Source organism: Plecotus auritus (assembly GCF_963455305.1).
Source record: "Plecotus auritus genome assembly, chromosome: 1".
Classification (NCBI taxonomy): Eukaryota; Metazoa; Chordata; class Mammalia; order Chiroptera; family Vespertilionidae; genus Plecotus; species Plecotus auritus.
The window spans coordinates 23,608,254-23,625,585 of NC_137770.1; the positions used below are offsets into that span (position 1 = coordinate 23,608,254).

The 17,332-nt window shown below is 44.3% G+C and overlaps 2 protein-coding genes across 5 annotated transcripts in view; one reads left to right on the plus strand and one right to left on the minus strand.

The window, feature by feature from the left end:
- ADCK1 (aarF domain containing kinase 1) overlaps window positions 1–17,332 on the minus strand; it is a 121,474-nt gene that overhangs the window by 83,157 nt on the left and 20,985 nt on the right. The gene's annotated exons all lie outside the window — the stretch shown is intronic.
- LOC308245597 (ferritin light chain-like) lies at window positions 3,033–3,479 on the plus strand (the record flags this gene model as incomplete). The annotated part of the gene is made up of 1 exon (XM_080663113.1): window positions 3,033–3,479. One exon carries the CDS (start codon window positions 3,033–3,035, stop codon window positions 3,477–3,479), a length of 447 nt encoding a protein of 148 aa, XP_080519239.1.

The window sequence follows — 17,332 nt, forward strand, 5'->3', positions numbered from 1 at the left end:
TTACTAGTTAATGATCCTTTTTATTAAATTTTCCCCAAATTATTGGCATGACTAGACTCTGGCTTATATAAAAGGTTAGCCCCTGGAATTGAATTTGAATAGATTAGGGTAAAAAAGGAGGGCATTTCAGAATGAGAGAACATAACCACATGCATCTGTGTGTGTGTATTCATGTGTATAGTGTGTGTGTTTGTGTGGATGTGTGTGGGTTTCTATGTAAGGATGTGGGTGCATCCATGTGTATGTGTGTGCATGTGTATCTGTGTGCATGCATGTGTGTGTACGTGTACGCATGTGTATTGAACACTTCTACCATTTTCTTTTGACAATGCACATCTGCATTTGTCTGCCTCTGGCAGCCCTCAGAAAACATCAGTGTCACCCTGCAAGCCTTCCCACCAGGGAACAGAGCCAGGGTTCTGCTGCCCCTCATCTGTGGCATAAGAGTCTCAGGTAGGGTGTCTCTTGGCACAAAGTGATGGTCACCTTCAGGACGGTGTCTAGGTAATGCTCCGCGTGGGCCATCTCGGCCATCTCTGGTGACACAAGCCCAGGAAGGCCAGTCTACTGACTCACCAGATACTTGGCACATCCGCCATTAGGATAAATCATGTGTGTCCCCTGTGCACTCGGTGTACCTCAGGGCAAGCCCTGCATGTGTCATAGTGTAGGTTGATGGTGACTATAGGTCATACACTCACAAAGCCATCATCCATGGAAATGAGTCAGCATCTACTTGCTACTCATATTTCAACTAAAGAGGCCCCAAAATCACCTTCAACCAGCTTCTAAATAAACACACACAGTCACATGAGGGTGAGGGACACTGCCACTCACCAAAAAATTAAAATGCTCTTTTAAGGCCAAAAGACACCATTCTGAGTAGCAGAGCAGGCCCTCTGCTCTCCAGGGTCCTTTCCAGCTCCGGCTCCTGCAGCTTCACTGTCCTTTGGGATCAGAAGGCAGGTACCACTCAGCATTTTAAGAAACTACTGGCTCAGTGCAAACCCCCCCTTTTGGCATCATTTAATTTGGTACCTTAAAGGGCTAAGCCTGCTGGGAGCAGGAAACATACAGGCATTCTCTCCTACTCAGAATCCGGTCCCTGACCCTGCGAGTGTGCTCAGTGAGAGGCACAGCTTCCAGGATCTCCCGACCTCTGCATCCCCTTGAATCTGGTCCTTCAAACTACGCATCTCTCTGAGCACTTACACAGGCATACATACCAGGAGGGACATGCAGGTAAATGAAAGTCAATTTATAACAGTTCCGTTCAACAGAACGTTCTGCAATGATGCAGGTGTTCTGTACCTGCACTGTCCAATATGCGGCCACTAGCTCCATGGCCACAGTGGCCACTGAGCACTTAAAATGTAGCTAGTATGATTGAGGAACTGAATTTTTCATTTTATTCAAATTTAAATCATTTACGTTAAAATTGCCACACGTGGCTAGTGGCTACCATATTGGACAGCTCAGGTTTATAAATTAGTAACAACTACAATAAATAAATAATCATTTTTAAAATTATTATTCATTTAAACTAAAAAAAAATGTTACCCATTTCTCCCACCCTTGCCTCTTGCAACCTCCAAGTTGTTCTCTGTATCTGTAAGCTTGGTTTTGTTTTGTTTTGTTTTGTTTTGATTCTACACATAAAAGAGATCATACTGTATTTGTCTCTCTGTGTCTGACTTATTTCACTTAGCATAATGCCCTCACCATCCATGTTAGTGCAAATGGCAAGATTTCATTCTTTTTTATGGCTGAGTAATATTCCATTGTGTTTATGTACCACATTTTCTTTAACCATTTATCCATCCATGGACACTTAGGTTGTTTCCATATCTTGGCTATTATAAATAATCCTTCAATGAACATAGGGATGCCTACATCTTTTCAAATCAGAGTTTTCATTTTCTTCCTATAAATACCAAGAAATAAAATTGCTGGGTCATAGGTAGTTCTATTTTAAATTTTTTTAGGAACTTCCATACTGTTTTCCATAGTGGTTGCACCAATTTACATTCCTACCAACAGTGCACAAGATTTCCCTTTTCTCCACATCCTCGCCAACACTTAAATAATCATTTATTTAGTGCCCCCTTCTAAGTACTATTTCTGGCCTACAGTAAACATTCAAATATAGGTTGTGGTGGTGGTTATCATTTTTAAATCTGTACAACAGCTCTGTAAAATGATCTTAATACGTATCTTTAAGGATGAAAAAATAATCCCAGAGATGTTCAGTGACATTCCCAAGGTCCCAGAGCCAGTATTTGGTGAACCATTTGGTGTGCTTACCCAGGGGCCAGGAAGAGGCATCAACTGAATTTCTCTGTGTACAAGCATTGTGGGGAGGCAAGGAAGTACAACCAGGGTCCTCATGGGCCAAGGGCTTACAATGTAGACTGAGAGGTGCACATGCACCCATAAAACTAGAATCACCAATGGCAGGCAGGAAAAGTACTGCCGAGCTCTCCCAGGTCTGACGGGTGCTGGAGAGGTCACCAGGGTGGCCATGGAACTTGAATCAAGTACAGGCGGTATAAAAGTCCAATGCAAGCTGGAGCTGGTCTTGAATACAATAAGAGGGGATCATAAAACATAATGATTAATAGTTCTGGCTATGGAATCAAAAAGACCTGGGTTCAAATCCTGATTTCCTACTGACTTGCCATATAACGACGGCCAAGTTACTAAACCTTGGAGCCTCAGTTTCCTCATCAGTAAAAGAGAAACGTGATAACTGTGTTGACCAAATGAAGCAATGCATAAAAAAGCTTAGCACAGGCCCCAGCGTATATATAATCAGTGCTCAATAAATGAATAAAAAGGCAGCGCACTCGGAGGTCCCGGATCTGTCTCTTGCTTCAACAGTGTTTGGACGGAACAGACCCAGGGACATCCGTTCTTCCAGCCTCCGGCCACTCTCCTGAGTCTCATCCAGTCACCACTTTCAGAATCACCTCCAGGACCAGCCAACACACCAGTGTTTTTTTTCTACCTTAACCCTTCATTGCTGAACAACCATGAGCTCCCAAATTCGTCAGAATTATTCCACTGAGGTGGAGGCTGCGGTCAACCGCCTGGCCAACCTGCATCTGCAGGCCTCCCACACCTACTTCTCTCTGGGCTACTATTTCGACCGTGATGATGTGGCTCTGGAGGGTGTGGGCCACTTCTTCCACGAGTTGGCGGAGAAGAAGCACGAGAGCGCGGAGCATTTCTTAAAGTTGCAAAACAAGCGAGGCGGCTGCATTCTCTTCCAGGATGTGCAGAAACCTTCACAGGATGACTGGGCCAAAACTCAGGACACCATGGAAGCCGCCCTGGCCTTGGAGAAGCGCCTGAACCAGACCCTTTTGGAGCTGCATGCCCTGGCTTCTACCCGTGCAGACCCTCATGTCTGCGACATCCTGGAGAACCACTTCCTGGATGAGGAGGTGAAACTGATCAAGAAGATGGGCGACACTTGACTAACATCCGCAGGCTGGCCAGCCCCCAGGCTGAGCTGGGCGAGTATCTTTTCGAAAGGCTCACCCTCAAACACGACTAGTTGCCTTTGGAGCCCAGAGGCCTTTCAGAGGCGCCCACCCCCCCCCCCACCCCCCTGCATCCCCCTGGTGTCTCTGACTTTTAACTGAGCCTCTTCCCAAAACTACTAGCCATTCTTTTAACCACCCTGGAGCCCTCTCCCATGCATTAGACCAAATGAAACAATAAAGCTTTTTGCAGGAAAAAAAAAAAAAAAAAGAATAAAAAGAGATGGGGGCGTGGCAGGGAGGAAGGGAATCAATCTTCCTTGAAAGATGAAATTTAAAAAAATAAATAACTTGAGGCCCATCTATTCTCTATACTTCGTTCAGTTGAACAAGTCTGGACCACAATCTAATAGACAGAAATAATAGTTAATTTCAAGCTGTGTCATCTAAATTGCAAAGCATCCGTGCATAAGAATAGCTATTGAGGCCTATTCTAAATACACCAATTTCAGGTTCTCTTCCCCAAAGATCTCCCTACTTCTGCTACTACCCTAATACTGACCACCCTTTGCTCATTAGAGCTGAGTGCTGCCCTTACCCAGCACCTGGCTTCACTGACTGGTTTGGGTGTGTCACTGCAGCGTATCCTCACGGCAGGCCCCCACTCCCCCACCCATCCCTGCCCAAAAAATGGCAGAAACAGCTGGCCTGGTCTCCCTGCCCCTCCTCCAACTTCATTTTTACTCCCAGCTCAATAACTTGCCTTATGATTATCTCATTACCAATAACCTTGCTGTAATGAGTTTTAATCTGCCTTACATTAATTAAAAACACTCTCATTAGTCAACTTGGTTTGGGGTTTGGGAGGGGACAGTGAATAGCTAATAAGATCAACTCACTGTTGATTAGTTATTGATTGGGAGGGATAGAGCAAAGGCCTAAGGAGGGCAATTCTTGACTTGTGTCTAAATCCCAAGAGCAAGGGTCTCGGCCCCCAACCTTGGCAGAAAGTTACCAAAGTCAGAATGAATCAACGGGGCTCCCCATCAGAATGGGGCAATATCCCCAATGGGATTTAGGGGTGAGTGTGAACAGAGCGGAAAGAGACAGTCAGACACACATATATACACACCCCACACACACAGGAAGAGTCAGTGAAGGAAAAGGTGACAGATCCCAAAACAGAGAAGGACCTTTGATTAATTCTTCTAGTCAAAAACTCAAGACCCGAAGGAAATACACTTGATATATTAACAGTGGCATCTCTGGGCTGTGAGATTACATGTGTATTTTTCCTTCTTTATAGGTTTTTCAGTATTTTCCAAATTTCTTTAAATTAATGTATATTATATCAATAATGGGGGAGATATATATATATTTTTTTAATCATCCCTTCTTCAACATCTTCTGGAAACAGAAAAGTCCAGCTGATTTTTTTTTTTTTTTTCAGCTTTAAATGTACAAGACTCTGCCACGCGGACTTTGGTGCAGAGGGAGGACTCCAGCACCTCCTCCCTAATATTATAGGACACTATGATCCACATGTGTGTTTTCATCATGAACATGGAATTGTAACTCCCCGCTCATCCCAAGAAATCAGTCCAGGACTGCCTGGAAGGTCTCTTTTCTGATGTCACCCTTTGCTTTAAATTGTCATTTAGGCAACAAAGTAAAATTCATCATGTCTTAGGGGGAGGGGAGGAATAGGTTGCAGTTTCTAAACGTTTTGAAGGAGACTGACCACTCCTTGGAGTGTCCTCTCTCTCTCTTCTCAGCTATATCCATAGCGTTCCTGGGAAAGTTAAATGAGGTACTCCAGGCAGCCAGAGCCGGCATTGCTGTACTGTTTGTTGTAAGGGTACCGAGGACTTGTTTTAATGAGATACAGCAAGACAGACACAGAAACGGCTGTCACAAAGTTAGAAGTTTCACTCACAGTTCCCAGCAGCAGGAGGCGTGGCAGGCCATGCAGGGCCAACGGGGAAGCACTAGGGTTGGCTGAGAGTACGGGAGGGAGGAGAAAATGTGGGCAAGAGCTTTTATTGTAGATTCCGTGGGAAAGAATAGGTGAGGGAGAGTAAGCAAGCTTAGGATTGACTAGATTGAATAACTGCAGTAGGCCTGGGAGGACAGGGCATGTCCCTAATTGTTTGGTACCTGGCCCTGGCGTAGGTGGGGCAGGTGGATAGTGTCCCAGAGAATAACTGCTCAATAAAGGAGGTGGTTGGTGGCATGGGCTCTGAACTGGGTGGTGTGCCTATGAAAGGCATGCTTCCAGGTGAGGTGCTTGCTATCTCTATAAATTAGTTCTTCCAGTGTCAACAAGGCCCCGGATGTCAAAGGACCAAAAAATACAGGGGGAAAAACATGATAAATACAATATTCTAGGTATATTCCCTCAGGGATCTCATTCAGGATAATGGTTGTAAATACCATCTACCCCCTAACATCACACATGGGTAACTATACAAGAGGATTTTTTTTTAATATTCTGTCTCTTTAAAGGTAATCACTTAAACAGAAACAATGTAATGTAAAGTTTATAATACATATAAAAGCAAAATGTATTGCATCAGGGGGGTGGGGGCATGAATGGGAGGTGGGGGGTAATGGGGGAATAAGGACACATATGTAATACCTTAATCAATAAAGAAATTATAAAAAAATGTATTGCATCATAAAGATTGGAAGAAAGTATACTATTGTAAGACTCTTATATTCTGTGAAGTAATATAATGTCATTTGAATGTAGACAGTGACATGTAAAAACTATGCTATAAACTAACATAACCACTAAAATAACAAAAATAATTATAGCTCGTAAGCCAAAACAAAGAGATAAAATGGGATATTTTTTCCTTACTGAGTAGTATGCCATTGTATGACTCTATCACAATTCATGTATTCATTTATCTGTTAAGTATAAATAAAGCTGTCATAAACATTCATGTACATGAACATATGCTTTCATTTCTCATGAGTAAATACTTAGGAATGTAATGATCAAACTGTTTGATAGGTATATGTTTAACTTTTTAAGAAATTAAACAATTTTGTGAAGTGGCTGTACCATTTTTAAATTCCCATCAACAGAGTAGAGTTCCTCCACATCCTCCCAAAGCTTATATAGTCTTTTTCATTTTAGTCATTCTAATGCATGTGTAATGTTACTTCATTATGTTTCCCTAAGAGTAATTATGTTGAGCATATTTTCATGTGCTTATTTGCCATCTTTATATTTTCTTTGGTGAAATGTCTACCCAAATCTTTTGTCCATTTTTTAATGGATTGTTTGGTTTCTTATTATTAAGTTGTAGGAATTCTTTAAATATTCCACATACGAGTACTTTATTTAATATATGACTTGAAAATATTTTCTCCCAGTCTGCAGTTTGTCTTTCTTTTCATATATATAAATAAAATCTATCATTTAGAAATTTCTCCTAAGAAAATAATCCAAGACATGAAAAAGAGAATAGTTAAGTAAATTGTGTAACAGTTACACAATGGCATATTAGGTAGCCATTTTAAATGAACACTATGTAGCAACATGTAAAAATGCTAATAATAACATGGTAAATGAGAAAAACAGTTCATTATATTAACAGAACATTATGGATATAATAGAAAAGGGTTAGAAGAGAGTATATCAAAATCATACTGTTTGAACTGGTAAAAGACTAGGTAATTTTTTCTTGACTCTAAATTTTTTATAATAAAGTTATTGCTTTAGTTATTTTTTATTTTTAAAATTGAGATATGATTCACATACCATAAAACTTACCATTTTTAAGTGTACAATTCAATAGTGGTTACTATATTCACTAAGTTGTGCGACTACACCACTATCTAATTCCAAAATATATAAATTGTTTATTTTTAAATCAATTATAGTATTTTAGACATATTTTATATAAATATCCATCTTGAGTCCTTTAAACAAGAGATTCCTGTCTTCATTCAATTTATATGTGCTCATTAATAGATGATACAGGCTGTGAATGCCCACGTACATGTGTTTCCTATCATCTTACGTTTTACTAACACCAAGCTCAGTTAATAATTTCATATTAAAATGAGAATCAAACTTAAGTTGCCAAATGACTTGTCAGCACAATACAAATATAAATAGGTCCCTGATTTGTAATTTTCACATACTCTTCTCCATAATCACTAGTTTCTATTTGAATTGTTGGCTCACTATACCAGCATACGATATAAGCTGCTGGGAACAAATCTTGCTCGTCAGACGCTGTGACAATGGTCCTCATAGTAAATTCACAGTCACTTACAGTGCATGAAACCTTGGACACACATCATCTCACCTGATCCAGGTAAGAGCCTTGAGGTGGGTACTATCATTCTCTCCATTGCACAGATGCAGGAATTGAGGCTCCGAAAAGTTAGGGGCCTTGCCAGGGTTATTCGGCCAATAAGTAGTAGATACAGGGTTTGAGTCATTATCTTCTGATTCCAATCCTGTCCCTTCCTACTAAAATCTGCTGCCCCTCCAAACACACTGTTAAGCATTCCTCATGAACTAAAAGAAAAAAATTCAGGCAGCCAGTGCTTGCTATGGGCCCACCGTGTTGCCCTCCCCACACGCTCACAACCCCCATTCCTGCCCCAGCTGAGCCTCAGCTATATCCAACAGCTGGGCCACACGGCCGCCATGGCGCCTGGCCATGTCTGGCCTCCCAGGAGCTGTTCCAATAAGCCAGCTAACAGCATGAAGATTAGGAACAAATTCATGAACATACAGAGGCCTGGAAAGCACCAGTTGCACAAATAAACTAAGATCAGAGAACCACTGGGAGAAGGAAGTGAGGGAGGCCTAGGAGGCATAAGGCCTCTCACTGCAAACACTGGACAAGACCACAGACCATGAGGCCCAAGGAGGCGGGTCAGGAAGGGACAGGGTACTGGTCACAGTGGAAAACGGAAAACAGCTTTCAGTGATAACCCTCCAAAAGTCCCCACTGCCTTCAGTATGACATTCAACTCCTACCAGGCCCCCCATGATGCAACCCAGGCACCCTCCCACCTCGTAACTTATCTCCCCACTCACTCACTATCCCTCCCCACACCCAGTGATCAGTCACCTTCCGTGCCATCCACGGGCAGATCCACAATCTCACCACTCTCTTCCCTTCTCACCTGTCAAAACCCTCCTCAGCCAGGACCCAGGCCTCCCTCCCCACCCCTCCCCTCTTCCTAGCCCCAAGATGGCCCATTCTCCTCTCCTCCAGCCCCCACCCCCACCCCCACCCCGTCTCCCTCTCACAGGCAATGCTACTGCCTTCCCCGTCCCAGAACTAACAGCAGAGCCAGGAGTTGCACCCTGCGTGGCTCTCAATCCTCCCTGTATCTGAGCCTCCCTTGGATATAACGGGGCTCGGCCCATGCCACAGCTCTGGGGCTATGTTCATCAGCTCTGCTCTGGCCCAGACAATGGAAAGCAGGGAAGCAACCACAGACATGGCCACGGTGCAACGGAACTGTGACCCAAAGTCAAACAATGCAAAGGGTGGCCACTCATCATGCAGGAGTCAGCTCCAAGTCCTTTCCCCCCTGGTCCACAGGAGAGGTGGGCATAAGGGGGTGGGGCTGGCACCAGCTGGCCGTTGGTGCCCAGTCTCCAAACTAGGTCAGAGGTGGGGGGAACACAATGGCTTAGGGGTTCAGTGACACTCTCAGGGAAGACGCTAGAATGATGTTCCCGTCAGAGGGGAGACCAGGCAAAATGGCCCCCAAGGCCCCTTTCGGCAGCTGTTCCTTGGGGAGTCACAGAGGCCTCCAGGGCTGCATCGCACACTCCAAACCAAGACGAATTTCTGTGGAGCATGAAGTGTAACAACAAAAGCTGCCCCAGAAGTGCAGGCATTACTGACCCAGCACCATTTCACATTTGGCTATTATACGGTGAGAGTCGTCATCACCAAACTACAATTCCAGGAACACTTCAAACCCAGAAGTCCCATAGCATTCCACAGGGAACGCAGAGAAGTGCGTGCTGAGTGGTAACCCTGAAGGACACTGAGAGGCATGACCATGGGAAGGTTGTGTGTCCATATCCAGCAAGAATCTAGAAGGACAATGCAATAAAAACGTAACATTTTAGCCTGACCCGTGTGGCTCAGTTGGTTGGAATATGGTGCTGTACAACGAAAGTTCACAGGTTAGATTCTAGCCAGGGCATATACCCAGGTTGTGGGTTTGATCCCCTGGGGAGCAATCAATCGATGTTTCAACCTCACATCAATGTCTCTCTCTCTCTCTCTCTCTCTCTCTCTCCTACCCCCGCTCATCCACCTCCTGTTCTCCCTCTCTAAAATCAATGAAAGCGGAGAGAAACCAAGATGGCGGCATAGGTAAGCACCTAAACTGCTGCCCCGCACAACAATTTCAAAACTACAACTAAAAGACAGAACGGACACCATCCAGAACCACAGGAAAGCTGGCTGAGTGAAAATTCTACAACTAGAAGGAAAGAGAAAAGCTCACAGAGAATTGGAGGTACGGCAAAGGGTCTTTGTGCACGCAGAGAGGAAGGGCGGCTGAGAGCCTGGCTGACTTTCTCTGGCGGAAGGGGGAAGGAAGCCCCCGACCGCACTGAACCCCAATTCTGACTGCACTGAACCGCAGTCCCGGGCGAGCCCCTGAGGACCCACGCTCTTACGGGGGGGAGTCTGGACTCTCGGGCGGAGACTCGGGAGCTGGGGAAGGCAGAAGTCTGAAGGCGCGTGCCTGCCAGTGCGCACAAAGGCTGCGGAGGTTGCCACAGGCTTTCCCTAGTGGAAGGGAGTCGGAGGCTCCTGACTGCACTAGGCCCCAGTTCTGACTGCACTGAACCCCGGTTCCAGGCGAGACCCTGGGGACCCACGCTCTTGTGGGGGGAATCTGGACTCTCGGGCGGAGACTCGGGAGCTGGGGAAGGCGGAGGACTGAAAGCGCACGCGTGCCAGTGCGCACAAAGGCTGCGGAGGTTGCCACAGGCTTTCCCTAGTGGAAGGAAGTCAGAGGCTCCTGACTGCATTGAGCCCCAGTTCCAGGCGAGCCCCTGGGGACCCACGCTCTTGTGGGGGGAGTCTGGACTCTCGGGCGGAGACTCGGGAGCCGGGAAGGCAGAGGTCTGAAGGCGTGCACATGCACGCAAGGGCAAGGCTGATGGGAAGCCAAGACTGAGACTCCACACCATCCAAGCTGAGCACAGAGGCTATTGCAATTTGGCAAGTCTAATCCTATAGGGCTGTCTCCAGCAACGGGCTTCTCCCAGCATAGACACAGCTGATCCTTACAGCCAACTGGCCCGGAGGTCAATTCTTCCCAGTGATACCAACAACAATCAAGACTTAATTACAACAAGGCTGTACACATAGTCCACAAAGGGGTGCACCAAGAGTGTCCACCTCAGGTTAACTGGGGAGGCAGACCCACTGGGCCATATTGGAAACCTAGCACACAAATCTACCTTACCAACTCAGGGAAGCAGTGAAAATGCGGCGTCAAAGAATCAGATCACAAACGAAAGAAATGGAGGAAAACAAACGACTGGATATAGAATTCAAAACCACGGTTATAAGGCTTTTTAAGAATATCCTAGAAAAGGCCGATAAATATAACGAGACCCTCGAAGATATGAAAAAGGACCAACTGGAAATTAAACATACACTGACTGAAATAAAAAATATTATACAGAGACCCAAAAACAGACAAGAGGAACACAAAAATCAAGTCAAAGAATTGAAATACAAAGAAGCAAAAAACACTCAACCAAAAAAGCAAAAAGAAAAAAAGAAAAATCCAAAAGGTTGAAGATAGTGTAAGAAGCCTCTGGGACAACTTCAAGCGTACCAACATCAGAATTATGGGGGTGCCAGAAGAAGAGAGAGAGCAAGATACTGAAAACCTATTGGAAGAAATAATGACTAAAAACTTCCCCCACCTGGTGAAAGAAATAGACTTACAAGTCCAGGAAGCCCACAGAACCCCAAACAAAAGGAATCCAAAGAGGACCACACCAAGACACATCATAATTAAAATGCCAAGAGCAAAAGACAAAGAGAGAATCTTAAAAGCAGCAAGAGAAAAACAGTTAGTTACCTACAAGGGAGCACCCATACGATTGTCAGCTGATTTCTCAACAGAAACTATGCAGGCCAGACAGGAGTGGCAAGAAATTTTCAATGTGATGAATAGCAAGAACCTACAACCAAGACTACTCTACCCAGCAAAGCTATCATTCAGAACTGAAGGGCAGATAAAGAGTTTCACAGACAAGAAAAAGCTGAAGGAGTTCATCACCACCAAACCAGTATTATATGAAATGCTGAAAGGTATTCTTAAAGAAGAGGAAGAAGAAAAAAGTAAAGAGAAAAATTATGAACAACAAATACATATCTATCAACAAGTGAACCTAAAAATCAAGTGAATTAAAAACCTGAGGAACAGAATAATCTGGTGAATATAATAGAATCAGGGGCATAGAAAGGGAGTGGACTGATAATTCTCAGGGGGAAAGGGGTATGGAGGGTTCATGAAGAGACTGGACAAAAATCATACACCTATGGATGAGGACAGTGGCGGGGAGGTAAGGGCAGAAGGTGGGCTGGGAACTGGGTGGAGGGGAGCTATGGGGGGAAAAAGGAGAAATAATTGTAATAATCTGAATAAAGATTTATATAAAAATAAATAAATAAATAAATAAAATCAATGAAAGCATGCCCTCAATGAGGATTTAAAAAAAAAAGTAACACTTTAACTAAGTTACTAACATTTATTAAGTACTTACTATGTGTTAAGCCCTAATCTGAACACTTTATATGTGTAATATCTCATTTAATTCCACAACCACCCAATAAGATAGACATAATTATTATCCCCTATTTTACAGATGAAGGAGCTATGGTTCAGAAAGGTTAAATAACTTGGTCAAGGCACCCAGCTAACTAGTGGCAAAGCTGGGACCTGAACCCAGAAACTGGCTCCCAGACCACAATGCTCTTTAACCACAGTGAAACATTTCTTAGAATACCTGGATACGTCAGGAAAAAAGGGTTTTGAACCAGGACATAAGAGATCTGGATTGTGGGCCAATTCTGTCCCTAACTTACTGCCCCTACTTGTGTAGTCCTGATCAAATCATCCCAGCTCTCTGGATCTCAGCGGGCTCATTTGTGAATAAGAGATGGAGCAGAATCAGGAATTGCAAGTGGGTGACATCGTGTCTCTCCTCTATGACCACACATCAGACATCACTAATCTACCACAACATGCAGTCACTGAGCCCAAGTGAAGACTCACTTATTCTCCACTCTACACTAAGACAACCACTACTTATCAATACAAGCATATTTCATTTGAGTTGGCAAATGAAATATGCTTGTTTGCCCAGAGTTAGATTGTTTCTAAGGTGTCTTCTGACCCTAATAATCTACAACTGTGTTTACTGAGCTTCTAAAGACCTTTTCAAATCTAGCCCCATTCCAACTGGAGTTGTCCTGACACCTCAATCTTGCTTCTGCAGAATGGACATTATGTTACATGTGGTTCACTCCACTTTCATTGCTACCCACAATGAACACCACTCCAAGCCAATGCCCAATCTGAGTTACAAAAACTGGATCTACTCTCAAGGTGGTCCAGCTAGGACCCTCTCTCGCCTCTGCCTCAATCAGGGAGCCCAATAAAGGAGAGAGCTAAGGGTAAGGCCGCTGACAGGACAGAATGAAGGGGTAAAGGTTCCTGTGCATTAAGCATTGTGTATCCAGAAAACTTCAGTTCAAATGCAAATACTCCCTAGAGGTGGTAACGCAGGAAATTGTTTTCTGTCGTTGTCACTTTGACAGGAGTTTCTATAACCTGCCTGTTTTCCCAGCCTCCGCAACTGAGAGTAGAATTCTGTGGAATGGGATAGTTTCCAAAATATAGGTTCTGTTTCAGAGAAGGCCATCCAAAAAGAAAGTTGCAGGAGAGGGCATCTGGGGAGGGTAGCTGCTAATGGCTGAGAAAGCTTAATGAATAAAACATGCTACACAGCTGCCAAGAATACGTGTATTTTGATAGGGAACAAGTTTTAGGCCAAAGGAATTAATCTCTAATGGTGGAATTACAAGCATCAGCAATGATTTAGGGAGGTATTAAGGAAAGAAAGTTGTTCCAGCATCCCTGAAATCCCAACGAATGAGCTGATGTGAGTGTGCAGGCCCTCGGCAAACAGCGCACATGCTGAAAATTTAAGAGATTAATAATATTACTGGCAACTTGTGACTCTGCCTGCCAGTGAGCAAGCCTGCCACCATACAGACAAACCCAGATGCCTACAGGAGCCCAGGACACGCACTCTTCAGTCTGAAAAGCATCCATTTGGGAGTCTAGTTGCCAGAAAAACTAAAGAGAACCCTTCCCTCCATGTGCCCCTTAATCATACACACTGAGAAGATACATTATTAATTTGTTCTCAACAGTTACTCTGCGGTTGGAAGAATGATGGCACTTCTAGAATGACAATTACAGACAAGAAAAACCAATGTTAGTCCACAAGCAGAATAACATGCAGTCAGCCCTCTTCCCTTCCCTTCCCTTCGCTTCCCTCCCTTTCCCCTCCCTCTCCTTCTCTCCCCTCCCCTCCCTTCCCTTTCCTTCCCTTCCCTTCCCCATAGTCTCTGTCCAGGCCATGGGCCTGGGTGTGGAACAGGAGTCTCTTTCACTTCCTCACAGCCTGGAGATGTTGGGGGCTGGTGGGAAGGAACACAAAACAAAACTCAGCAAGGTTCAGAGAAAGAGGCCTGATGCTAAGAGGGAATAGGTACAAAGCTCAGGTGCAATGTGAAGATCAACAGGCAGGGCATTTGGGGAACTGAACATGCATAGGAATTAGATGACGTTGGAAAAAAAAAAAAAAAAAAAACTCCTCGCCGAAGCCGGTTTGGCTCAGTGGATAGAGCGTCGGCCTGTGGACTGAAGGGTCCTGGGTTCGATTCCGGTCAGGGGCATGTACCTTGGTTGCGGGCACATCCCCAGTGGGAGGTGTGCAGGAGGCAGCTGATCGATGTTTCTAGCTCTCTATCCCTCTCCCTTCCTCTCTGTAAAATATCAATAAAATATATTTTTAAAAAAAAAAAAAAAACTCCTGTTAATTTCATTATGTGACATGTGGTCAGCTCCACTTTCTTGTTCATGGTGATAATGATATGAATACTTAGGAAAACACCCATTGTTAGAGATGCACACAGAAATGAAAGGAGAAAAGCCATGATTTCTATCATTTAAAATTCTTCAGCATTAATTACAGCAACATCTTTTAGAGCAGTGGTTCTCAACCTTTCTAACGCCGCGACCCTTTAATACAGTTCCTCATGTTGTGGTGACCCCCAACCATAAAATTATTTTCGTTGCTACTTCATAACTGTAATTTTGCTACTGTTATGAATCGTAATGTAAATATCTGTGTTTTCCGATGGTCTTAGGCGAGCCTGCTAGTGGTTCTCAACCTGTGGGCCGCTGCTGTAGAGCCTAAGACCATCAGAAAACACAGATATTTACATTACGATTCATAACAGTAGCAAAATTACAGTTATGAAGTAGCAACGAAAATAATTTTATGGTTGGGGGTCACCACAACATGAGGAACTGTATTAAAGGGTCGCGGCGTTAGAAAGGTTGAGAACCACTGTTTTAGATCTAGGTGCCAGGTATGTGGTTTTCTTCATATTATTCTCTCTACTTTTTAATTGCATCTGAAATTTTTCATATATTTTGTTTTTAAGATTCAAAGGCAGATTACAGCCTGCTGTTCCTAACTCTTCATTTTTCCTGTGTTCTCAACCTGAGTCAGACTCTCCCATCTCATTTTGTACCACATGGCCTGTCATTCACCCTACTCCATCACGCTGGCCTCCTTTCGGGTCTGTGAACAAGCCAAGGATTCCCATCTCACGGATTTTAGGCTTACAATTTCCTTTTCCCAGGGCCAGCTTCATGGGCATGTGACCAGTGAGGCCCCACTGAGCCCCACACTTATGATTTAATATGGAAGGCCGAATAATGCCAACTTCCCCCTCCAACAAAGATGGCCATGACACAGAACCTGTATGTTCCTTACATGGCAAAAGGGAATTAAGGTCACAGATGAAATTAAGGTTGCTAATCAGCTGACCTTGGGCTATCTCAGATTATCCAGGTGGTCCCAGTTGCCGTGACCTTCGCGGCAGGATTCAGGATCTGAAGGAGGGGCCGATGCACAAATGAAAATGCTATACAAGAAATATGAATTTAGAAGGCATGGGGGGCCAGACTGAGCCTCTTTCTTGAAGAGACACACCAACCTCTGGCCTGGTCCGCCTTTTATTTACTTGAATACACCTTTTCCCTTTAGCAATGCATACAGACACAGCCAAGGTAAAATTTGGTAAACAGTAAAAGGATTATCAGGCTAGGGAATTGCCTTGAGCCACCACCATCTCAACACAAACAAGCCTCAGCCCTGCTAACGCCCAAGGTCACTGGCCTTCTGCGTTCCTTGGTGCACTCTCGTGACAGTATCAGCAAGCAGTGCCTTCCCGCACCCAGTATGGTCACAATGGTCCTGTTAAGTGGAACAGGGGACGCACAGGAAAAGAACCAGAGAGGTGGCAGAGTGAGGACTTGCCCAGACATTGCTGGCTTTAAAGATGGAGAAAAGGTGCCACCAGTCAAGGAATACAGATGGCCTTCAGAAGCTGCAAAAGACAGGTAGCCCCCGGGAGGAACAAATCTCTGCTGATGTGTTCAATTTAGCCCAGTGAGAACCATTTCAGACTTCTGATCTCCATAACTGAAAGAGAATAGATCTCTTTTGTTTTTTTGTTTTGTTTTGTTTTTTAAATCTGTATTGTTTTAAGTCACTAAACTTGTGATCCTTTGTTACAGCAGCAATAGGAAACTAATACAGTAGCTGTCTTGAAATTCTTAATTTTATCTTTGAATTTGTGTTTTACAAGTGAAGCCTGATAGGACAATGGAGGACACACTGAGGGATTCAGCTCACACAAAGTCCCAATCCCTAGTGGACTGCCCATTCCTCATCCCCAGGACCCTGGCTCCTGGCCCCCCACCACCACCTCCACCCCACAGTCACAGCTGCCTTCCACCCAGGGTGGCAACCAGGTTGCCCAGGTGAGGGAGGCCAACACTCTGCCATTGCCCTTCATCTCCGCTGGGTGCCAGGTTGCAGACACAGTGTGGACAAAAGGGGCCACATGCTAACCTGACAGGCTCAAGGAAGGCCTGCATGGCAGTCTTGCAAACTCAGAGACCTAAAGTAAACACAAAGGATGGTCTGAAATTAAACTTTAAAAGCAGTTATGGTGGGTAGTTACACCCTAGGCCGGTATCTTCACTGACAAGGTCAACCTTTACCTTAACTGAGCCTATCTGTCTTTTTGCATCTTTGATAACATACCCCTTGAAATGTCTGAGTAACTTGTTACTTCCCTTCTTCCGGACCCCTTGGGGCACAACCTAATGTGTTGGGCCCCAAAGCAGATACCACAGATTCCTTCATTATCATGTTAATTGTTCCTGTACCCACCTAAGTATGTGTCCATCATTTTACTTTTTATCTAATCCCAGGGATCCCCCTCCCCTCCCTGCTCTCCTGCCTCTCTAGTCTATCACCAATGGCTTTCATATAACCCACCTTCGTCCCTTTCCTTTGATTGCAATGTATAAATACAAATGTAACCCCCCCATTCCCTTTGATTGCAATGTATAAATACAAATGTAACCCGCCATTCTCCAGAGCATTATCTCAATTCGTTGAGGTTCTACTTCCAGGCATATGTCGACAGTTTGGCTCAAACAAACTC